Source organism: Coenobita brevimanus, chromosome 51, assembly GCF_032717465.1.
Source record: "Coenobita brevimanus isolate Jiangsu-jjx chromosome 51, ASM3271746v2, whole genome shotgun sequence".
NCBI lineage: Eukaryota > Metazoa > Arthropoda > Malacostraca > Decapoda > Coenobitidae > Coenobita > Coenobita brevimanus.
The window spans coordinates 37742004-37766956 of NC_137004.1; the positions used below are offsets into that span (position 1 = coordinate 37742004).

A 24953-nucleotide genomic window follows, 5' to 3' on the forward strand; every position below is an offset into this window, starting at 1 on the left:
TATCTGGAACACACACACACACACACACACACACACACACACACACACACAGCCCAGATGAGAGTAGGATAGGGAGGCAGAAATCTTAGTGTATATATTCGTATCTGTATATCTGTCTATCTATCTATCCATCTATCTATCTATCTATCTATCTATCCTGTACTGACTCTGAGCTGAATGAAATAATCTGGAGTTGCTGTATTAAATCGCTTGAGGGAACAGTGTTATGGCAAGGTTAATACAGATGAAAATTATTATGTAAATGATGCTGATAGTAAAGAAGGTAAAGATAAGAATAAAAAAAAGCCACCGAAATATAAAGTCAGTTTTAATGAGGCCAGGGAAGGGGCAAGATGACTCCTTATATAACAAAAAATCTACATAATTAATTAATAAAAGTTTCGCCTCAAATAACTTTTTCTTTTTGGAGTTTAGGCCACGTAGCTTTACCCTAAAAAAAGCTGTGTGTGTGTGTGTGTGTGTGTGTGTGTGTGTGTGTGTGTGTGTGTGTGTGTGTGTGTGTGTGTGTGTGTGTGTGTGTGTGTGTGTGTGCTCTGAGCTTCAAGTATACATTTTACGGTGCTTATAATTTTTTTTCTTTATACTTTCTTTTTGTTGTCTTTCTTTTCTTTCAGTTCTCTCTACACTTATAGCTTTTGTTACTTTTTTTTTCGACACTTTCTCAGTATTTTTGCTCACATAATTAAGGCTGAAGGTTTATTAAAGTGTTTTTTATAATGCCGAAGAAAAATGGATTTGAAAATAAAAAAATAATAATGCAATCTGCTAAAAGTCACGCAATTTAATTTCACCTTAAAAAAAGAAAATTAATTTATTACAGGTGTTTATGTTTATCCAAATTTTTATGAGTGTCGAGGTCTGTCTATAGCACTGTTGACTCTCTCTCTCTCTCTCTCTCTCTCTCTCTCTCTCTCTCTCTCTCTCCCTACCTACCTACCTATCCATCCATCTATCCATGTACCTACCTATCTATCCGTCTATCTGTTTGTCTGTCTGTCTCTGTCTATCTACCTACCATCTTAAATAATTTCATAGCCTTTGTCCCTACTCAGCAACGACCCCTGCCTACCCCAACAAGCCGCCCTCCCTCACAGGCACCCTCTCTCACAGTTACCTAATTGGTTTGAATGAATTAGTGAAAAGTTTTAATAAATGAGCTTGAATGAGAGTGAGCGACTCGGGATAGAGCTCACACTTTAGAGAGAGAGAGAGAGGGAGGGAGGGAGGGGGGGAGAGAGAGAGAACAGCAAATGGCAAAATTATAAAAAACAAATCAGTACATGGATGGATGGTTAGACAGACAGGCAGACAGAAAGACATAAATAGATAGATAGATAGATAGGTAGATAGATAGTTGACAGAGAGAGCATGGGTGAGAAGGAAAAAGAATGCAATTCCTCATAAAATAACTAAAAATTTGAGACACCAAAGGAGGGTCAGGAATGAGAAGAATTAATAAGAAAATTAACCTAATGATTTATTTTTAGACTAACATATAACACTGATTTTTAACCCCTAATTTTCAGTATACCGTTGAGAGAGAGAGAGAGAGAGAGAGAGAGAGAGAGAGGTTAATTTCTAGTGTAATTATAACGAAGAAAATGGAGGGGCCTGTAACGTAAAGGGGGGACTATGTTATTAATACTACGAACTCTTGGTAAATGTTTTAACCAGAGTTCCTGACTCTGTGGTTGGTGGAGAAGGTGGATGGGCGTGGCTTGTGAGTGATGGTGGGAGGGATGGAGGAAGGATGGAGAAAAGAAAGAGAGGTGGAGGAAGGTGAAGGCAGTGAGACGGGGATGGACGAGAAAGGGAGAGACAGGTTGAAAAGAAGGGAAGAAAGGAGGAGAGAAAGGGAAGATGGAAGAACAGAAGAAGAAGGAGGAGAGAGAAGGGGGGGAGGATGCTTGTCACGGTCCTCTCAAGATGATCGGCAAATTATTTATAGAGACTTGCTAAATACAGAAATCTAACACCATTTCAATATCAATTCTTCTTCCAGTTTTCATTTGACCACCTAAATGTTTTCCCAAGTTTAGTAAAGGCTTTTGGAACTGAAGGAGTGTATAAAAACCTTCAATAACTTCCTTATTACCTGGGGACTCTTTCATACCTAAACATAATCGTGTAAGCGTGGCAAGAGAAAAAAAAATCTCGGTACAGAAAAGTTTAAGAACAGAATATGAAAACAGAATTATGGATTGCCGAGTAGGGGATAGCAATGAGGAAGGAAGAAAATATGTATTATACCCTGGGAATGAAGACAGGTAGGCAGAAGGGCAGGCAGAAAAGGTAGGCAGAAAGATAGGCAGAGAAGGTAGGCAGGGACAGGAACGAGCTTAGGTAGGGATGCGAGAGACAGAATAAAGGTTAGGCAGGGAGGAAGAGGGATGGTGGGTAAGGCTTAAGACAGAAGGGAGGCTAAATGTTAGTATGGAAGAGAGTGAGAGAGGCAGAACCTAAAGCAGAGAGAAGGGTGAAATCACAGCTTAGGCAAGATGTTGCAGGGTATAAGGTAGCTAAAGTTAGGCAGGGAGAGGAGAGGTATAAGGCAGAGACACAGAAGTTAGGTTGGGTAAGGCAATGTATAAGGTAAGTAAAGTTAGGCAGAACGACGTAGGGTATGAGGTAGAGGCTCAAAAATTAGGCAGCGGGACTAGTGGGTAAGGCAAGAAAGGAAGGCAGAATAAAAGGTCAGGAGAAAGAGGAAGACGCTAAGGCAAGTACAAAGGTTAGACATGGTGCGATTTAGGGTTAGGTAGAGGCAGTGAAGTTAAGACTCAGGAGTTGCGGGAAAGGCAGGTACAAGGCTAGACAAGGAGGGCATAGGGTAAGCTTGGGGCAAAGAAAAGATAGAGGCAGGCAAAAGTACAAATAGAGTGGTTGAAGTAGAGGGTTAGGCAAATGGGGAGGTAGGAAAGGTAGGATATCTGTAAGGGAGGGAGGGAGACATGAAAAGGGTCAAGGAAGGCACAGAGGTTAGGCAGGGCGAGGCGAAGGGTAAGGCAGAGCGTGGGAGAAGGCAAGGCAGAGGCACAAAGGATAGATACGGAGAGGCGGATGGTCAGGCAGAGGGTCACAATACTGAGGCAGACCCTTAATGGCCACGGGAACAGGAATAGTAGTTAATTTTGGTGGAGAGAGAGAGAGAGAGAGAGAGACCCCCAAGTAACTCTCCATTGATCGCAGGCTGTTGTATAGGTCACTCGATTTATTTCAGGCACCCTTCCTCACTCCACCCTTTTTCTATGACTTCCTTGAGGTTCTGTGGCTTCTTCTGTGTCTCATTTGGTTCTCTGTGACCCCTCTGAGGTTCTGTGGCCTCCGGTTCTCCTTTGACTCTCTCTCTGTGACCCCTTAGCAGTTCTGTGGCCTAGTTATGGATTTTCCTGTGTCTCCTTTGACCCACTGTGGTTCCTTTGAAGTTCTATGGCTTCTTTATGGCTTCTGGGTTTCCTTTGATTCTCTGTGATTCCTTTGATCCTCTGTGGCTTTGTTATGGCTTCTTCTGTGGCTTCTAGTTTTCTGTGGTTACCGGGATGTACTGTGGTTTCGGTATAACGTCTGTGTTCTCATTGTCTCTCTGTGACTCCCTTGAAATTTCGTGGCCTCATCATTCTGTTTCCTAGCGTTCTATGGCTCTGTGTGACTACCGTGGGGCTCTGTGGCTTGGTTATGACTTATCCTTTATTCCTGGTATTCTGTGGCCCTCTGTGACTCCCCTGAGTTTCTGTAGTTTCGTTAAGGCTTCTTCTGTACCCGAACATCCTGGGGTCGAGCGGCTTCCTCTGCGCTGGGCCTCACTTCCCAGAAATATATTATGAGCGACAGCAGGAAATAACACACACAGGATTTCCGTTGTGTTCTAAGTGACGTCGTGTTCTCAGTGAGTTTGGATATTTTGTAGCACCTTTTCCTCGGCGATTTATTCCGCCTGTTGCGTCTACATATTCTCCTTTATGCCTCTCATGCAGTGTCGATATTACAAGGATGTAAATAAAGGAGAATATTATGGGACCGTAATTTAATACCTTTGGAGATATTGTGGTACCTCTGACACACAGCTTTTTATTTTGTCTATTGTTCCTTAATATTGTCTTTTATGTCACTGATCCACATTATCTTAATAACAAAACGATATGAACAGCACAAGGGAATATTAAGATGTAGATGACAAAATAAATTGCTCAAGGAGAGTTGTTACGGAGCCCCCTGTGTCACCTAAACTACTGACCTGTGTACCAAGCCTGTATTTCGCCTCATTTTGCCCATCACATATTTGGGACAAGTGTAGCCCTTCCCTTATGGCTGCCTCTTTGGATGTGGATGTATGTGGCTTTCTGTGGATGTGTAGCTCCCTATGAGTTTGTAGTTCTCTGTGGGTCTGTAGTTCTCTGTGCGTCTACCACTGTTAGTCTTTCGTTCTCTGTAAATCCGTGCTATCCTGAGCGTCTGTGGATCTTCTGTGGCTTCCCAGTTGCTGCTTCTGATTCCAGTGTGTCCCTCTGTGGCTCTCGAGTTTCTTCTCTGTGACACTCCTGAGATTCTGCAACTCGTTAAGGCTCCCTATGATTTTCCTGTGTCGTTTTGCTGCTCTCCGTGGCTCCTGTTAGAGTCTGTCTTTTTTGTAGCTTGTCTGTGGCCCCCTTATGGATATGTCACTTGTCTGTTGCTCTGTGGCATCACCCTACCTTCCGTGGCTCTTCTGTGGCTCTCTGTGACTCTCCTGTATGTCTAGAGCTCCCTTTTGTCCTGTGGTTCTCCTCTATGTATGTACCTTTCCTGGCACACTGCAGCCTCATCATCGCTTTCTGTTTATGGCATTTTCTGTGACTGTGGCTCTGTTGTGGCTCTGCTGTGGCTCTGCTGTGGCTCTCTGTGGCTTGTTATGAAAGAGAAACATTATTATTATTTCAGTAGCTCTCTCTCTCTCTCCCTTGTACCCGCCCAGGAATTTGTGTGTACAGTGCTCTTAACCATCCATGTATACCTTACGCTCTCCTTGTCTGACTTTTTAGCATTTTTCATGTGTACCTTAGCACTCCTCGTTGTACATTTAGCACTTAGCGTACACTTTTAGCACTCTTTTTGCGGGGACTTTCAGCAGCCCTCGTGCATACTTTTAAAACTTTCTTCGAGTAAATTGTTATCACTTTTCTACTTTGCTTACTTCATGTCTGGTTTCTGCTCTTTCTTTCGTGTGTACTTTTAGCACTTTCTTTGTGTGTACATAGGATATACGTTCAGGACTTTCTTCGTGTGTACTTTAAGTTCTCTCTGAGTGTACTTCGTGTGCACTTTTAGCACTTTCTTGGTGTTTTCTTTCAGCACTCTTCGTAGGGACTTTTTATTCTCTCTCTTTCTCTCTCTCTCTCTCTCTCTCTCTCTCTCTCTCTCTCTCTCTCTCTCTCTCTCTCTCTCACACACACACACACACACACACACACACACACACAGAAACGAGATAATTTAAAGGGCTAACTCCTCTGTTTTTGCATATACCACTCCAAACTATCCTCCTTCATATACAGTAATTTTCCTTCCCACCCACGTCACTCTTTCTCATATGCTCCTCTTCCCTCCCTCTTCTAGTCTTTCATATCGTGTCAGTTTCGTAAAATTTTTCAGTAGTGACTTTAATTTTTTATGAGAGAGAGAGAGAGAGAGAGAGAGAGAGTAAAGCCCCAGCACACACAGAATAGTCTCCTGTGACGTAACACTGTCTTCACACAGGAACTGTAAACAAAAGACCTCGTTAATACCCTCTTAAAACAAAAGGAGAGAAAAAGAGAGAGAGAGAGAGAGAGAAAGAGACAGACAGACAGACAGACAGACAGACAGACAGACAGAGACAGGAAAAGGAAGCCATGGAGGGACTGACAGAGAGAGGCAAGCTGAGGAAAGTGACAGGGACATAGACAGAGACAAAGAAACAGGGATTACAAAGAATGAATAAGGTAAAATGTAAGTGAGCAAGAAAGAATGAGAGAACGAGAGAGACGGGGAGGATAGAAAGGAGTAATATGGCAAAAGAGAGAGAGAGAGAGAAAGAGAGACGAAAGGACCCAACTAAGAGGACGTAATACCTGGCTTAAGTAGTGACGTTCGAGAATGATGCCACAAAAAAAAAAAAAAATTACTGACGTGGCGTTCGTAGTTCAGAGGAAAGTTTTAAAAAATAATAAATAAAAAAAGTACCTCCCCAAGAAACGGACTTTGAGTTTGGCCCAGAATATATATATATATAGATAGATAGATAGATAGATAGATAGATAGATAGATAGATAGATAGATAGATAGATAGATAGATATATATACGAATGCTCAGAATAAAAGTTTACTCGTTTGTGCTCGTAACTGGCGGAGAGAGAGAGAGAAACAGCCTTTGCTGACATCGGGAACATGAATGAAAGCGATAATATTATAAAAGGTCGGAACTTGGTTATTTTGCGTTTGTTGCTGCGGGAAGAGGTAAGAAAAATATCGAAAGAAACATGAAAATGTGTTTATAACTGGGACAAGATTTGATAAAACATTATATAGATCGTTCGGTAGATAGACAAACAAATGGATAAATGGATAGATAAATAGATAGACAGACAGATAATACTGAAAAAATCGACATAGCTCGAAAGAAAAAAATTGAACTTGCTGCCATATTCAGAAAAATATAGCTCGAGAAATAAACGATCCACCAACCAGATGTTCATTTGTAGCCGAGAGAGAGAGAGAGAGAGGGGGGGGAGGGAGGGAGGGAGGGAGGGAGGGAGGGAGGGAGAGAGAGAGAGAGAGGGCAGTACGAGAAGAATCACTTAACCTATCCGTGGCGTTCCAACCAGGGCGAAACATAACAATAAATATCTCAGCAGTGACTACAACAACACACGTCTAGGTCCACAAAATGAGGCAAATTCCGCAGAGTAGCCAAAATTTTTGCGTTACGGGAAGAACGAGAGAGTGAAATATCCTGCCTTCTCCTCTCCTTGTTTTTCTGAATGATGGTAATAATAATAATAATAATAATAATAATCACTAAAATTCCAACTTCAGGGCATCGCCAGAAAAACCCTTTCAATTAGATTTGTCTTGTTTACTTCGTATGTATTTCTTCTTTTCTGTTTCCTATGTAGCGCCTGTCTCCTGTTGATGTCGGATTTTTAAAATACATTTTCACTTACCTGTGTTTTCACGGAGAATCTTGTTTTGATGACGATGGAATCCTGCCAGAGTCCTCCCGGGAAACTACACTTATTTAGGAACGTTAGGTTAGATTAGTTTAGATCAAATAAGGTTCTGGTAGATTAGGTAAGGATAGATTTGGATTCTGCTCGGCTAATATTACTTACAGAGACACTTAACCTAATCCAAGAACGACTGGAAGAGATTAAAGGAGCAATGCTGGTGATGTCCCTGATTTACTGTAGAGCTTAACAAGGCTCATTAATCCTTCAATCCGCTGACGAATCTCCTTAGTTTATTTTCGAGGGACCATCAGATTAGTTCATTTAGCTCATGAATTACCTCTTGTAGCGAAAAGGATCATGAATTCCGAATCTAACTTCTCTCGGCTCAATAAATAAATAAATAAATAAATAAATAAGTAAATATCCTAAACTAAATCAAATCCTCAAGTACCAGAAAAAATAAATCACAGAAACAGGTCACTGGAATGAAAGTTAACAGTCGAGAGATCGTACGAAGAAAACGGTGTCATGTAGAATTGCTGCGTTCGTAGTTAAAAGAAAATTATTCGTGTTCTCGTCAGTTAAGGAAACTCCCTAACACCTCTTCCTTACCGATTTGTTCTTGGATACGACAGGGTAACATCGCCTCGTACAAGCTTTGCGAAGTATGGTGACATGAGAATGATTTAAGTAACACAGATGAGGACGGCAAGGTGTAATAACCAAATAAGTCGCTTGAGAACTGGTGTTAGGGTACTTCCTTCAACAACGAGAATACGGGCCAGTGACAGAGGACGTTGTGAAAAGAAAAATTAATGATGTTTAAGGCAGGGAAAAAATGTAAAATATTAATACGTAGAATATGGGAGACAGGGGGAAAGGGAATGGAGCAAGTGAAAATGAGAGAGAGAGAGAGAGAGAGAGAGAGAGAGGTGAGAGAAAGTGAGAGAAAAAGAGCGAATAAGATGGAAGGAGAGCTAGGCATAAAGCGAGGCAAGTGGGCAGGTGTGTATGTGGTGGCGGTGTGGCCGGGGTGGGACACAAAAGGTAGTGTTTGCTCAATTACTGGGGCCTTTCTTCCCGCCAGCCCACCCCCCTGCACACACACACACACACACACACACACACACACACACACACACACACACACACACACACACTACGCATCTTGAAGTCGTAATAATGTCCAACACTTTAATACCACTTCAGCATACCATCACACACACACACACACACACACACACACACACACACACACACACACACACACACACACACACACACACACACACACACTATGCATCTTGAGGTAAAAATGTTCTCCACTTTAATACCACTACAATATACCAGAATACCATCATAATACCAGCTTGACACCATGAATCACAATACCACTGCCACATCCTCAAACTCACACGCTCCCACTGCGCATCGTAATATCGGGAAACTTGTTACTTTAATACCACTATACCACATCATCATAACACCATCTCTATACCACAACACCATCTCGATTCCATAATGGTGCTTCCTCATCATCTAACGCCCTAACGATCCTACTACGCATCACAAAATCGTAAAACGGTGAATTAATACCACACTACCAGAAGAGCACCGTAATACCAGCATTTCTATACGTTAATACCATGTAGCCATCTGTCCTTAACCCACATACCTAATAAGCTTCTTAATATCGTCAAAAGTATAGGCAACTTTAAATACCACTACACCAGATTCTCAGCTTAATACCACCAGGACACGATCTCTACCCCAAAATATCATCGCTGAATAATAATACCATTGCCACACCATCTAGACTTTTCCCAAGCTTTTACTGGGCTTCATATACCAGTAAATATATGGTTTACTTTAATACCACTATACCAAATACCAGCAAAATACCAGGAAGACATCTTGGAACCATATCATAATACCAGCTCGACAACACCACCTGAACAGCTTTTTACCACGATTTTGGTTGATGAATTACCGGTATTTCTCGTTATACCACTATACCACTTTTATACCACCCACACCACTCAGTACGCTATTTTGGACGATATAATACCAGCACTTTTATCACTATACCACAATGAACTAAAAACACCACCTACACCACTCCTCTGACACGTTCATATTGGCTGATAAATTGCACTCACTGCCACCAATACACCACAGCGCCACATTTAACACCATAACACCACCAAAACACCGTAACACCACCACCTCTGCTACTCATGTTCCTTAATCCTTCCCCTGCGATGACCTATTTATTTTTGTATTCTTTCCGCCTCCAGACGATTTTATTCAGCTTGAGAGAGACCGCGTTGTGAAGTGTTTGAAAGACTCTCATCCTCCCTACAAGCACACCCTCTTTAGTGCCCTCTTCCCTTCCCTTCCCTCCTCTCCTTTCCTCTCCTTTCCCCTCCTCTCCTCTCCCTCCATATTCTTTCTTCCCTCCCGGACCTCCTTGTTCCCCATATTTATTTCCTATGTCTCTCTGTCTCTCTCCATACTTCTTCCCTCACTCCCTCTCTCTCTCTCAATACTTCTTCCCTCACTCCCTCTCTCTCTCTCGATACTTCTTCCCTCACTCCCTCTCTCTCCATACTTTCTCCCTCACTCCCTCTCTCTCCATACTTTCTCCTTCACTCCCCCTCTCCCCATACTTTCTCCCTCACTCCCTTTCTCTATATTCTCCCTCACTCGCCCTTTCCCTTTCTCCCTCCTTTCCTCCCTTTGGCTTTTATTCTTGCTAACAGGCTGACAAGGCCGCTTATGCCAACAGCAGGATAAAAAGCAGATAAAAAGACAGGCTCCGGGCGATTCCTGAGAGAGAGAGAGAGAGAGAAGCTGCATATGGAGGAGAGGAAGCTGCATATTGAGAGAGGGGGGGAGCTGCATATGCAAGAGGAATGAGAGAGGAGGAGAGGAAGTTGCATATTGTGTGTGTGTGTGTGTGTGTGTGTGTGTGTGTGTGTGTGTGTGTGTGTGTGTGTGTGTGTGTGTGTGTGTGTGTGTGTGAGAGAGAGAGAGAGAGTTACATACACAGATCACACAGACACCGAGGTCCTTTCTAGTCTGTGCTGATTTGAGAGAAATCCTTTGTAAATCTTAGAATAGGACACCAAAGCAGAAGGGTCTCCCCCCACCCTGCAGACCCTCTGGCCAGCTGATGTGAAAGAAAAACTACCATGTAGAATTGAAGTGCCTATGGGAAGCTTTTAGAGAGAGAGAGAGAGAGAGAGAGAGAGAGAGCAATAAAGCTTTGTCAGATGAGGTTTCTATGACTACCCAGTGCTTGTTGAACCTCAGCATAACAAAGAATACAGACTTCACTTTTCCTAATTTACTCGCTCTTTCTCTGTTCATGCCCTGTTCATTTTCCTGTTTATCTTTGTCCCATTACTTTGTGCTTCTTTTATTCATGACCCACGGATCCCTTGTCCATCTGCGCTCCTTTAATTCGTGTTTCACTAAATGCTACTTCGTTAAGTGGTTATATTGCGTTCCAGTAAGTCATGCATTGTTTATTCGTGAGCCGCTTATTCATGCATTCTCTACTAGTGCTTCGTAAATTCTTATATTATTGAATCGTACTTCGTGTGTGTGTGTGTGTGTGTGTGTGTGTGTGTGTGTGTGTGTGTGTGTGTGTGTGTGTGTGTGTGTGTGTGTGTGTGTGTGTGTGTGTGTGTGTGTGTGTGTGTGTGTGTGTGTGTGTGTGTGTGTGTGTGTGTGTGTGTGTGTGTGTGTGTGTGTGTGTGTGTGTGTGTGTGTGTGTGTGTGTGTGTGTGTGTGTGTGTGTGTGTGTGTGTGTGTGTGTGTGTGTGTGTGTGTGTGTGTGTGTGTGTGTGTGTGTGTGTGTGTGTGTGTGTGTGTGTGTGTGTGTGTGTGTGTGTGTGTGTGTGTGTGTGTGTGTGTGTGTGTGTGTGTGTGTGTGTGTGTGTGTGTGTGTGTGTGTGTGTGTGTGTGTGTGTGTGTGTGTGTGTGTGTGTGTGTGTGTGTGTGTGTGTGTGTGTGTGTGTGTGTGTGTGTGTGTGTGTGTGTGTGTGTGTGTGTGTGTGTGTGTGTGTGTGTGTGTGTGTGTGTGTGTGTGTGTGTGTGTGTGTGTGTGTGTGTGTGTGTGTGTGTGTGTGTGTGTGTGTGTGTGTGTGTGTGTGTGTGTGTGTGTGTGTGTGTGTGTGTGTGTGTGTGTGTGTGTGTGTGTGTGTGTGTGTGTGTGTGTGTGTGTGTGTGTGTGTGTGTGTGTGTGTGTGTGTGTGTGTGTGTGTGTGTGTGTGTGTGTGTGTGTGTGTGTGTGTGTGTGTGTGTGTGTGTGTGTGTGTGTGTGTGTGTGTGTGTGTGTGTGTGTGTGTGTGTGTGTGTGTGTGTGTGTGTGTGTGTGTGTGTGTGTGTGTGTGTGTGTGTGTGTGTGTGTGTGTGTGTGTGTGTGTGTGTGTGTGTGTGTGTGTGTGTGTGTGTGTGTGTGTGTGTGTGTGTGTGTGTGTGTGTGTGTGTGTGTGTGTGTGTGTGTGTGTGTGTTTAGACTCAGATTTCTCGACTTCCGTACCTCGCAGCTTCCTTATCTCTCGACACTGTATCTCTCGACTTCCGAGTTAATTAAGACACACGTGGGGAGCCCCAGTTTACTCGGAAGTCGAGAGATGTCGATACACCAGCTCTACACCCTCAGTATACCACCATCCAGCTCTTTCATAACACCAGCATCTTTATATCACCAAGCACCACTAGAGACGTAACACCAGATTCACACCCTCCCAAAGCCGCCACTTAAACCATCGCTCTAGTGCCACTTTTACACCTTAAATTTCTCAGTCTCCTGCTCAACTGAATATGAGAAATCGGCGTTAGATGGAAAATAGTAAACACTGAAAGGGAAGGATAATGCTAGCTGTGTTTATCTTTCTCAGAGCAGAAAGGGGTTAGCCATAGAACCGAAAGTTTGTGGAGAGAGGAAATAAGAAGAGGGATCCAACGAGTTAGTTAGTAAATTACGTTTCTGTGTAATACGTACACTGCTCAACTTAAACTTTTCTTTGAAGACAATAAAATCAACTTCCTGTATCCATCTTTAACTTCTCCTGCCTTCGACTACACGATAACTAGAACCGGATCTCAAGATTAACATATTACAAGCTCAAGATTCACAATTACAGGGTAAAGCTGTGACCCGTATTCCTGTCGGATAAGGAAGCTCCCTAATATCTCTTCCTAAGCGATTTATTTTGCTTATTATACCTTACAAACCCTTTTCCGTGTTACATAATTCCTTCCAATACCGCAATACTCTCAAAAATGTACAAAAAGATATTAATCAATCATATCCAAAGATAAATCGCTAAGGAAGAGGTGCTAGGAAGCTTCCTTGAACGACGAGAATACGGATCTGCGACACGAAATGCTAATAACGAAGAAATGCTCGAAAGATTCATCAACCCACGAAAATACACGTATGTTTTGCACGTTCATCTTGCCAGCACGTAAACCCAGGCACGTGAAAGGTTAAGCCTGCTTGCTGAATACGCCTTAAAGTAGACAGACTGCAATTTGCTGTCCTCTTCTCTCTCTCTCTCTCTCTCTCTCTCTCTCTCTCTCTCTCTCTCTCTCTCTCTCTCTCTCTCTGTTTCGTCGGACTATCTATCCAACTGTCTGCCTATCTATCTATCTGTCTGTCTGTCTATTCATCAGTTTGTCTGTTTATTTAGTGCTATCAATTATGTATCAGTTTTACGTTTTTGTGTTTATCTCTGTCAACGTAATTACATCTGTCTATCAGTGAGTATTTATCTCCAAGACACTGCATCTCCTTACATACATATTACCACCCGTCCCAAAATGCTACAGTATTTATTCTCGCCCACCCCTTCCTATATGTTACAGTTTTAAAAAAAATGATAAATGAATATACCTGTAGTATTCTCGACACTGCTAAGACCTTACTGTAAACTGTAAACCTTTGGAAATATTATTAAGAGTATTCTGAGATACTTACAGGAATGAATACTTGCAAACTCTTACTTACATTATACAAGAGCTTCGATAATTTACCCATAAAATGTAAGGCTTTGAAACAGTTCAGTCTAAGCGAACACTGAGCAAACTTCGTGCAAAACAAAAACTTTCACACTTCACCTCCATCATCATCATGCTTGCCTAATTTCCCCTTGTCTTAGCTGCAATAGACATAACACAAAAACAAGAACAAGAAAAATACAAAAGAAGGAGAAACAATCATCAGAGTGACAGTGAAACGGGCCAGGGATCGATTCATTCGTCAGTCATGCTTCCATTCATTTTTGGATAATTTTAAAGCAATGAAAAAATTACATACCACATTGCAATATAAAAAAATAAAGCTCCAAAATATTAGAATCAAAAGAACTGGAAAAAAAATATTAAGTAAGGGTTAGGAAATATCTAGAGTTCCTTAAAATTATTCTGTAATACTGTGACTTAAATAATATAAGACTCAGAGCTCTAGCATCTCAGCATCTCCCGCCCACCCGAACCAATCTGGCTTCATCTTTCATTAATAACTGGGTGAGAGCGAGGATGAGAGAGGGGGGACAAGGGGGACAAATAGACCCCAAGAGACTGACAAATGGACCAGTGCTTGCGCTGGGGCTCAGAGTAAACACGACACCTTATGAGCCCCCAACCCCCCACTCATGACCCCCACTCCCCCCTGTGCCACTACTCATGACCCCCAACCCCCCTATGACCCCCCCTCCCCCCCTCCCCCTGCATGACACCCACCACTTACATTCAGTTCAGCCTTCACTCACAGCTTCTCCCTAACTATTTACTCATGATCCCCACCATCCTTTCGACTTCCCTTCAAAATCATGACCCCAATAACCACTTACACTTGGCCGCAGCTTCACCCATGACCTCCTCCCTCACCAGTTATTCATGATCCTGCCCTTCTATTTAACTCATCCCTCCCCATGACCCTCCCCCACCACTACAGACTCATGCCCTACCCTTCTTACGACTTCTTCCTCTCATGACACTCACCCATCACCACTGCCACCTACTCATGACCCTGCTCTCCATACAACTTCCCCTCCTCATGACTCTCTCCGACCCCCACTTATGCATGACCCTACTCTGCTTTTGAGCCACACCTCTCATGACTCAACCCTCCTTTTGAACCCCACCTCGCATTGCCCCACCCTCCTCATAAGTTTCCCCTCTCCGGCTCATGACTCTGCCTTCCTACCCCGAAAAATTCTCATGACCTTCCCACTCTCCACATCTGACCTTTCCTATCAGTCCCTCCTCTCATGACAACCCTCTCGTGAATCCCTTTCTCATGATAGCCTCCCCGTCTGATGCTAATTACTTGAGAACTCCCTTCCGGTTGTCTGTCTGCTCGTCTGCGGGTCTTTTGTGTGCTTGCATGTCTGTCTGGCTTTCTCTGTGTGTCTGTCTTGTCGATTTGTCTTCCTGCTCGTCTGTATCTGCAAGTCTGTTTGCATTTGTCTGCATGTTTGGTTTTGTCTGCCTGTCTGCTCACGACATCACATCGTTCAGTGCACCAATATACCCTTTAACATTCTTCTTCACTCTTGGTCTATCCAGCTTCTTCTTGGTCTATACTCTCTCTTCCTCCTCCTACGGTTACAGTAGCCATTCATCGTTTTAGTATACACTCCATACCTTTCTTTCATACTCACGGGCTCGTATCCTCATTTTTTAAGGAAGCTCCCTAACACTTCCTCCTTTGCGATTCACTTTTGGATACGGGTGATCAGTGTCTATTTGTGCGCTATATATGCAGTGCATGAAGATACTGGAACGATTCCTGTAACACAGATGAGGACAGGAAGGCGTAATAAACAAAATAAGTCGCTTAGGAAAAGGTGTTAGGGAGCTTCCTTAACCGACAGAAATACGAGTCTGGGTCCATACTTCCCGCTCCTACGGTTCCAGTCCTTATTTCATCCTAATCTATACCTATCTCCTTAACTCCATCCACCCAGATACTTATTTTTCAACATATCCTTCCTACCTCATGATAATTTTGTTAACTATGGAGATTTTGTTTGTAGCGATGATGCCAGGATGTCTCTATTAACCACTGCATGACCCGATTTCTCTCCTTAGGCTGCATAAAACCGCTTGAAGGTAGCCAGAATAAAAGGGAAATTGTGTTATCAGACGAAAGCGAGTAAGAGACAATAGTTCCTTCATTCTAATTAATGGAAGTTTTTTGTCCTTCTGTAGCTCATTCTCCATCGTCCAGTGACAGAATATACGACCTTTGCTTCCTGTCCATGGCATTTCTTCGTCACTAAGATCATATTCTAATTTTAATCTCCTCTTTAATCTCAACACTCAAGATTGAGAGAGCAGAGTATACCAACAGAGTACTCAGCTACAAAAAATAAATGTAAAAAATGGTCCAGGCATCTATCTACGCACACAGTTCTAGACTTCGAAACTCATGAATCCATCTTACACACGAAAATGCCCACGCTCTGTTGAAGCTGAAACATATAAATCGACATGGAAAATCAGGTGTGGACAGTCAGGTGTGTGGATGATCAGGACTGTTGACAATGTGTGGATAATCAGGCGTATAGATAATTAGGTGTGTGGGTATTCATGTGTATGGATAATCAGGTGTGTGGAGATTCAGGTGCGTGGATAATCAGGCGTGTGGATAGTCACTTGAATCCACCGAGCTAGGATCAATGGACCACTTAGCGCTGCAGGGCATGTATCTCTCACCAAAATACGATACAGTGGTTGGGCTGGAACTGCGAACTGTAAGGTCGTGAGGTCGGAGCGTTACCACTGAGCTTTCTGGCCCTGCGTGAGGATGATGTAATGTGTTCTGTTATGTAAGGCACGATTTTAAAAGTGGCCCATATAACCCACGAGGGATGGTATTACTATGATGGATGTGTGGCCTTCGGAGAGAGAGAGAGAGAGAGAGAGAGAGAGAGAGAGGTTTTGTATGTTGGGGGGGAGAGGGAATGAGAGTGGGTGAGATCAGGTGTAGCTTCAGTATGAGAGAGAGAGAGAGAGAGAGAGAGAGAGAGAGAGAGTAGTCAACTGTCAGTCTTAACCCCCTAAAATGTGAAGAATACAAATGGGGGAGGGGGGCGGTGAAAATTGGGGAGGGGGAAGGGTGGAGGGAGGGAAGGAAAACGGGAGAAGGGGAAGGAGGGAAGGGGAGGGAAGGAAGGGGTAGGGGGCAAAGGGGTGGAGGTGGGAGAAGGGGGAGGGTAAAGGTTTTGTAAGGGTGAAAAACTTTATAAGGTGATTCTCATATGGTCTGGTCTAACTCTATTATTTCATTTTGTGGTCTGATCTCCTTTATTTTGGTGTGGCATGGTCTGTCTAAGGCTAAATTTGGTTCATTCTGGTCTATTCTTATCTGCCATGGTTTTTTTCTGGTCTATTGTGGTCTATTCGTATTTATTCGGGTCTAATAATTATGGTCTTTTCTGGTCTGCTATATTCTTTGCTGATAATTTTTTTGTCTGCGGTGGTCTGTTCTGCTTCACTATGGTTTATTATGGTCTACTAAGGTCTGTTATGGTCTACTGGACATAAATTACGTCGTCTGATCTGTTCTGCTTGGTCCACTCCTGCCTCCTCTGGTACTCTGTGATTTTTGTTTTGGTCTGTCAGAAGGATTTGGTCTGTTGAGATCTAACGAGGTGTCCTGGTCTGTTTCTGGTCTGTTAGGTTGGTTATTTGTTGTCTGGTGTCTTTAGTTACGTGGTCTGTGTTTAGTCTACGTAGGGTCTGATCTGTGTGTGGTGTTCTGTGGTCTGGTGTCTGTATACTGGTCCTGTATATGTGTGGTCTGTGTGTGTCCGTGTGGTCTTGTGTTATGTGGTCTAGTGTCTGCATAGCTGGTGTCTGAGTGGTCTAGTGTCTGTGTGGTCTAGTGTCTGTGTGGTCTTGAGTCTGTGTCCTTAATGTCTGTGCTTTGGTGTAGCGTCTGTTTGATTTATTTAGATCTGATTAACAACTTGCCTTTGTGTGATCTGCCTTTAGTCTGTCCACGTCTGTTCTGCGCTTCTTGTGTAGTCTGTGTAGTGGTCTGAGTCTGTATGGTCTAGTGTCTGTGTCGCTTGTATCTGTGCTCTTGTGTCTGTGGTCTAGTGTGGTCTCTCTCTCTCTCTCTCTCTCCACTCGGCTTAGGTCTGATTATGCGTCTGTGTGGGCTTCCTTTAGTCGGGGTGGGTTTCGTCCATTTTCTTCATCCGTGGTCTGGCGGTCTGTGTCGTGTGGTATTGCGTGGTGCTGTGTGGTCTGTGTAATGTGGTGTGGTGTGAGTGTGGTGTGGTCTGTGCTATGTAGTGTCTGTGTGGTCTTTTTGGTGTGGTCTGGGTGGTGTTCTGTCTCTAGCCCGTCAGCCGAGGTCTCCAGTCCTAATTACAGGCCGCCAGATGATAGCTTATCTAGCGAGCGAGCGTCACTCACCGCCTTCCTCCTTTTACATCCCCCCTCCTCTCTCCTTCCCATCTTTTCTCAGTTTTCCTCTTCGTCTGTCTCTCGTCCCGTCTCGTTTTTCCTCTCCTCTTCTCTCTTCTCTTCTTCCCTCCCTCCCTCCCCGACTTCCCTCCTCTCTCCTATCTTACATTCTTTCCTTCACTCTTCTTCCCGTCCTTTCTCAGATTTTCCTCTTCGCCTAACTCTCCCCTCGTCTCTTCCCTCTTTTCTTCTTCTCTTTTCTCATCTGTCTTCCCTTCTTTCCTCCCTTTCCCTATCTCTCCTTCATCTTCCCCTCCTCTCTTTTTTCTTCTTCTTCCCTCCTTTTCCCTACCTCTCCTGCATCCCCCACTCCTCTCTCCTTCCTCTCTTTTTTCGCTTTTCCTCTCCTCCCATCCTTCCCGTCTCTTCTCGCCTCTACTTTCCTCGCCTCTCTTCCATTCCTTTTCCTCTCCTCTCATCTCCTTCCACTTCAAATCTCTTTTTTATCTCTTCTTATTCTTTCATTCTATCCCCCCGCCTTACCCTGTGCTTTTCATTCCCGGGTTCTTTGCGGTATTCTAAGTTTACCTCTTATGCTCCATTTTCAGTCCATCACTCCATCCTACTCCACAAAACAGCCTCCATTTTTTATATGATAATTGGTCTGCCCTTCTCCTCCTCCACTTGCGGCTCTTCACTTTAGGGTTTCCAGGTCTTTCTAGGTCTTCCCCTCCTTCTTCTTCAGAGCATTCCCTTAGTCTATTCCAGTTAACCACACGCTTTAGTCTTTCCACTCTTTACTGCTATGTCATTCTAGGTCTGCCTCTTCTCCTTCTCCTCCCATTGCAGCGTTTCGTGCTGGGTCTACTTCTTCTCCTTCTCCTCCTCCTTCAATTGCCACTCTCCTTTTCATGCAAGTCCTGAGGCCCACCGTATGAAACTCCCACAGCTCCAGGCCTCATCAGGAATTGTAAGAAGACTGTGTTTACTCTCTCTCTCTCTCTCTCTCTCTCTCTCTCTCTCTCTCTCTCTCTCTCTCTCTCTCTCTCTCTCTCTCTCTCTCTCTCTTCAGCTTTAGTTATATTTTCTGTATTACTTTCTCCTTCCAGTTCGTTCTCGGTCACCCTCTCCCGGTATCAGTTTTGCCTTCAGATACCCTCCTTACCAAGCCGTCATCCTCCAAGCATATAATAACAAAACAACCACCCGATCAGTTTCGTCAAAGGTCTCCACCCACCTTGCCTCTGTCTCTATCAATATTTCTCGCCTCCACGCACTCACTGTCAAGCTTTTATTCCCCAGTCATTTTACGTGATTAGAAAAAAGCTTTATCAAGGTCTTTTTTTGCCCACATCTATTGTGTCTATTTCTAGATCTTTCATGAGGAAGGGACGGACATTGAGGAAGTGAATTTGAAAAGGAACGTGTGTCGGCTGTTCAAACATGCATGGGCAGTTCTGGGAAGGAAGGGGATAATGACTCACACACACAGTCGACACTGACAAGGAAAGCATCTAAGGCCCGTGGTTGAGGTGGCATAGGGAGCTCCACAGCATCTCTTCATCAGGGAATTAGTCTGCGTATTACACCTCATCTTTCTCTTGTGTGTTCTTTATATCGTTTTAATATTGACTTAGTTTGCATCCACAATTTAGAACAGGATATTGAGGTGAATGTGCAAAATAAATCGCTAATGATAAAGTCTGAACGAAATCTCCAAAGTCACTCAAAATACGCCCTTGACATAAAGTCGCTGAGCCTGTCATTAGTCGGAAGGAAGGAGGGGAACAGAGGAAAGAATAGACGGTGAGGAAGTCCATTGTATGCCTCAGTATGCTTGAACTGTGGACCCGCACGTTAAAAGAAGCAAGTGTATTGATTTGCCTGGGTTAATTTGAGGGCCTTATTGATGTTTAGTTAAGCTGCCTCCCCGTATAGACAGACTGCAACCTTAAAGAGATAGATAGGTAGATAAACAGGCAGACTGACCGGTAAACTGATGGACAAGCAGAGGAGGAAGAGACAGATAGGTAGAGATACAGAAGAGAAATAGATAACAGAGGAAAGGAGTAAACCAGTGACAAAGAGCTAGAAAGAACTATCACTTTATCTAATTACAAGTCTTCCTATTGGATCGACTTATATACCTCGTCTACCTACATAATCTTTTCATCAACATTTATCTGTGTACCCATCTAGCTATCTATTGATCTGCATGTCATTCTTTATCTATTCACCCTTCAACCTCCCATTCTATCCACCTACTTATCTCTGCCTATTTAATCTGTAGATCTATCAGTCCATATCTCTGTCTTTTCATCTACCCACCAGTTTACGTACCTGTCTATCGGTCTCTTTACCTACTTTCCAACCTACCTCCCTGTCTATCTACCTATCCTTCTATCTAATTACCTCCCTCCCTACCTAGTACCATAATTTTATCCAACTGTCTGTTTTCCTAACTCTCTGTCTACTTCCCTAACCATCAGTCTATCCATCAATAGCTCCTGCCTCCTTACCTGCAAACCAATCTGTGTACCTATACATACACCATATTTATCTACTCACCTACCACATCTATCTGTCTATCTATCTGTGTCTCCCCCAGGCTACGGAGCTGCCTCGCCACGAACGCAGGGTGGTAAAATCTTCTGCATCTTCTACGGCCTGCTGGGCTGTTCCTCGGGCATCCTCTTCTTCAACCTCTTCCTCGAGCGAATAATCACACTTCTGGCCTTTATTATGAGGTTAGTAACAGGCAGTCATTCAGTCAATCACTCAATTCCATCTCGTAACATACATTAAAATTTATCCATATTACATACTATTCTTTAAAGTTCGTAAAAGAAACAATCTATAAACGAAGTATCAAAGTACACAGAGTAGTATGTAGATCTTAGCGAAATGATAACATTATTAAAATGTGTAACTTTATACATATAAATCACCATGTAAATATCTTAGCGTAGCCCACACCGACCCAACCCAACCCACACCACTTCTCATCAGTCCAACCCAGTCCAATTTAACTCAGTCCAGCTCAACCCAACCCAACCCAACCCAGTCCTTCTAAACCCAGCCCATTCCAGTGAAATGCAATTCACCCCATCACAAATCATATCACCCCAGTCCAACCCCCCTTACCGTAACCCAAACCAAACCACCCAAACCTAACCCAACCCAAGACAAGCCAACCCAGCCCACCCCATGCCTCATAAACCCACAGGAGCCGGCACGAACGAAAGCTACGCAAACGAATCGCGGCCGTAGAAAGCGGAGGGGGCGACGGCGTGCACCCCCCACCAGACCACAGGAGTTCCGAAGACTCCCTAGACAACGCCAGTCTGGACGCGTGGAAGCCTTCAGTCTACTGGGTTATGTTTTACCTTACTATTGCGTCAGTTATTGTGGCCTTGTTGGGGGCTGTGTTATTTCTGGAGGTAGGTCTGTGTGTGTGTGTGTGTGTGTGTGTGTGTGTGTGTGTGTGTGTGTGTGTGTGTGTGTGTGTGTGAGAGAGAGAGAGAGAGAGAGAGAGAGAGAGAGAGAGAAAGAAGTGACCAAGAACAAAGAAGGAAGAGGGGAAAAAGGAGGAGAAGCCCATTTAACATTTCATTAGCCTACCTTCCTTATTACCTGATGAAAACAGGATTAGGAAAAAGTTGATGATGATGATGATGATGAAGATGATGATGATGATGATGAGGAGGAGGAGGAGGAGGATATCTGTATTTACCCACTCACTTGTGTGTTTATTCATTTAATGAACATTATATTAGGTAAAGATGATGGCAATAAATACATAAATTTTATTACATGCTGCCATATTTTGTTCTTTAATGGGATGATGAAGACAGTAATGATAACGATGATATTTTCGTGTCAGCATATTTATTTATTGATTTAGTTATTGTGTCACTAATTTTGTAGAGAACGGTAATGTCAACAGTTGGGGTATAAATATTTTAATTAAATGAATTATCAGTCTGTCTACCTATCTGTATATCTGTTTATATGTCTAAATAACCTATCTACCTATGCGCATCTATCTGTCCACGTCTGTCTTGCTAGCTTTTTTTTTTTTTTTTTTTTTTTACAGGTAGAGCAGTGGAGCTACGCGGACTCCGTCTACTTCTGCTTCATCTCCTTCGCCACCATAGGATTTGGCGATTTCGTGTCCGCCCAGGTGAGAGAGAGAGAGAGAGGGGGGGGGGATTAGACCTGTACTGCATGTTAATAGATAGAGACGTATAGACTGATTGACGGATAAACAGTGATGGATACATTAATGTTTTTATTTCGTAGACTTCTTTTGACCACACATGTTTATTCCAATTTATCACATTGTCACATCTCCATTAATGCTGGGGCCTGCAAGTTCGTTTTCATTTTTATTATTTATTATTTATTTAGTATTTTACCGCCCTGATCGTACCCTTTAGCAATTTTTCAGTATTATTTCGATCTGTTTCGCCTACTTTTTATTATGAAAACTTTTAATACACTTCCCATAATGTGTCATCCCATTCTGCGTAACTTTGCACTTCACGAATTTTTTATCTCGAGTTCTGTTCGTTTTGGTGACCTATTAATTCTGAGTCGAGTTGTGGTTGCTATAGATGTCATCCAAGCACCTCTTCCTTAGCTATGTTATTTTGCGTATTGCTCCTTTTCATCACTTACAACTTATACATTATTTATTCTGCAAAAGTAACGTGGTCACTAGTGGGGTGTGATTAAGAATGAAAGTACTGTGAAATGCTGAGCGCGTAACACCAGGTCGGAAGGAAGGAGGCGGACAGGGGAAGATTTAGTTGGTGTGGAAGTGAATTTCATTTGAAGGAACAAGTGTCGGGGACTAACCCAACGTGCGCGGGCAGAAATTTGTGGACATTGATAATAGGTTTTTAAGTAAATAATTAATCACAGAGGAAAATGTATTGTAAGATCTCCTAGGACAACAAAAAATATGCCTTTATGTTTAGTTTATGTTCATCAACTTTTTCAGACGCACAAAAAAAAAAAAAAAGGCCTAAGATTTCACTACTCCTTTCAGCTACTTATTTTCTTCTCCTGGATAATATTCCTAAGCTGAGAGGGGTTTGTTGTGATTCACTCCCCATAAATGATTCTCTCTGCTACGATGCTTCAGGAAGGAAAGTAACGGATATTCCCTAAGTATGAGGCAGACACAGTAGAATATTAGGTAGACTCTGATCCCTAGTTTTATTTTACTTTTCCTGTAGTCCTTTACGAATTTCAGGACATTATTTCGTGTTCTTCTTTTTCAGCAACCAAACGAATACTATGGGCCTGGATTGCACGCCTACCGCTTCTTCAACTTTGCAATCCTGGTGCTGGGCTGTTGTTGCATATACTCGCTTTTCAATGTTATATCCATCACTATTAAGCAGTTCTTGAATTGGATTATAAAGGTAAGGGGAAATTCTCTCTCTCCCTCCCTCTCTCCCTCTCTCTCTCTCTCTCTCTCTCTCTCAGCGCACTTATTTCGTTGTTGTTGCTAAAAAAAATTGCTTTAACCTTTCCAGTACATCATAGTATACGACAGAGCAATGAGGAAAATGACGATAAGTTATAATAAGTTCAAACTATTATTTCAGTGTGGATCTTTTGGTTTAATAGTACAGGTTAAATGTAAATAGCTTAATAAGACTACAGTGGCTATGTAATAATCATACACAAAATAGAAAAACTGTACTTTGACTCACATTGTTACTTGTAGTATCAGTATTATCAAAGAAAAATGTGTGTTACTGATGCATTCGGTGTTCTTCAGTTTTCACAGCACATCTTACTGTGGCCTGCCAGTATCTAAACCGTATATGCGATTACTTGTAGCTGTGTCATAGCAATATTTACAGGGCTTTAAACTTACTAGAGTGACAGTAGCACGTTCGTCTACCAATCTGTATTTGCCTGAGTCTTGAGTTCGAAAGTCAAGTGGGTGCTAGTGTTATATACTTTCATGACCTCCCACAAGTTCCCATCCTGTCAGTTCATAAGGGTTACATTATATTTTGAAACAAGCATAGCCGTCATAACAGCTCAATCTTTCCAAGCACGAGGACACCCCTTACCGATTCTTACTTCATTAGCACGGGGAAAAGTTTATTACGGCTACCACTCTACTTTCGAGGTGAAGGTCTGATCCTGCAGTGAACGTTCAACATTAATACCGAGTCCCCCAGTCTGCGTATATAATTTTTGCCTTGGCAGGAACGCCACACCAGGGCCAGGTTTTGCTACTCTTCCCGTTATACTCTATTCACCTTAACTGGGACAGATTTTTGTCCTTTTACAGTTTATATTACGTAGCTCAGTAGCAGATTAACAGTACTACAGCTCTGCATTCTTTTCATAGCATTTCTTCGTGACCAGCATCATAATCTAATATTAGTTTCTAGTTACAATTTACCAGTCAAAGTGGACAGATAGTTTTAGGTTAAGTTGAAGTAAAAAGAATATACGAGTCGGAACCAAGAAGACTCATTTCTTCTTTATATCTGAGTCTCATCAACTGATTATGTGGGCATGACATATTACCCAAGTTGTCCCGGTGATCCCGTCCCGTCAGGTGGAAACTAACCTACAATAGTCGGTTCGTTTTTATCTGATGAAAGTTCCATGACTTGGATACTACTTTTTTTCATGAACTTCGCTGAACATTAATTATAAGGCAAAAATGAATCTCATTGCTTTCTAGAATGAACCCTCCTGTGTGACTGCATTTAGCCTTCTACCGAGCTGAAAGGATTGGGGATCTTGTCAGGCTAGAATAAACATGCCCTCTTGCTCGTAGAGATTTCCCTTATTATATTCTCACCGGAAATTATAGTTTCTCAAATACGCATTTCCGGCAAAATCACAGTAGAATAAACCCCTACAATCTTACGAAATATAAGTAATGTACAACTCAAAAAGTAAAAAATTCTATACGTAGCAGAACGTGAAATTTTACCTCGACTTCACCAAGCTTTTTGTCCACAGCGTACTGCGACGTGCTGCACAGGTGGACAATGTCGCACTCAGAACGCCCGCCTCAACGCCGTCTCCCCGTCACGCAAGCCGCCAGTCAAGAGGATGGATGGGGATATAGACAGTATGTACGGCTCTGAGACTGAGAGGAAGCTGTCAGGGGAGATGGTGTCCATGAGGGAGTACATCTCGACCAATAAGGTGAGTTTCATTGAACGTTCTGATTGTCCTTTCTTTACAGTATTGCTCAAAGACGAATAAAGTAGTTTTGTTTGTATACTCTGATAACACTCTTTCACTTATTACATATTGTTTAGA

General features: G+C 42.9%; 1 protein-coding gene across 1 annotated transcript in view; it reads left to right on the forward strand.

Annotated features, from left to right (window-relative positions):
- LOC145400113 (potassium channel subfamily K member 13-like) overlaps positions 1–24953 on the forward strand; it is a 68711-nt gene that overhangs the window by 38365 nt on the left and 5393 nt on the right. The window contains exons 3-7 of the mRNA XM_080272624.1: positions 20251–20389; positions 20869–21082; positions 21739–21825; positions 22931–23074; positions 24648–24836. Coding sequence (XP_080128750.1) covers positions 20251–20389; positions 20869–21082; positions 21739–21825; positions 22931–23074; positions 24648–24836 — 773 coding nt within the window. The remainder of the gene's footprint in view (positions 1–20250; positions 20390–20868; positions 21083–21738; positions 21826–22930; positions 23075–24647; positions 24837–24953) is intronic.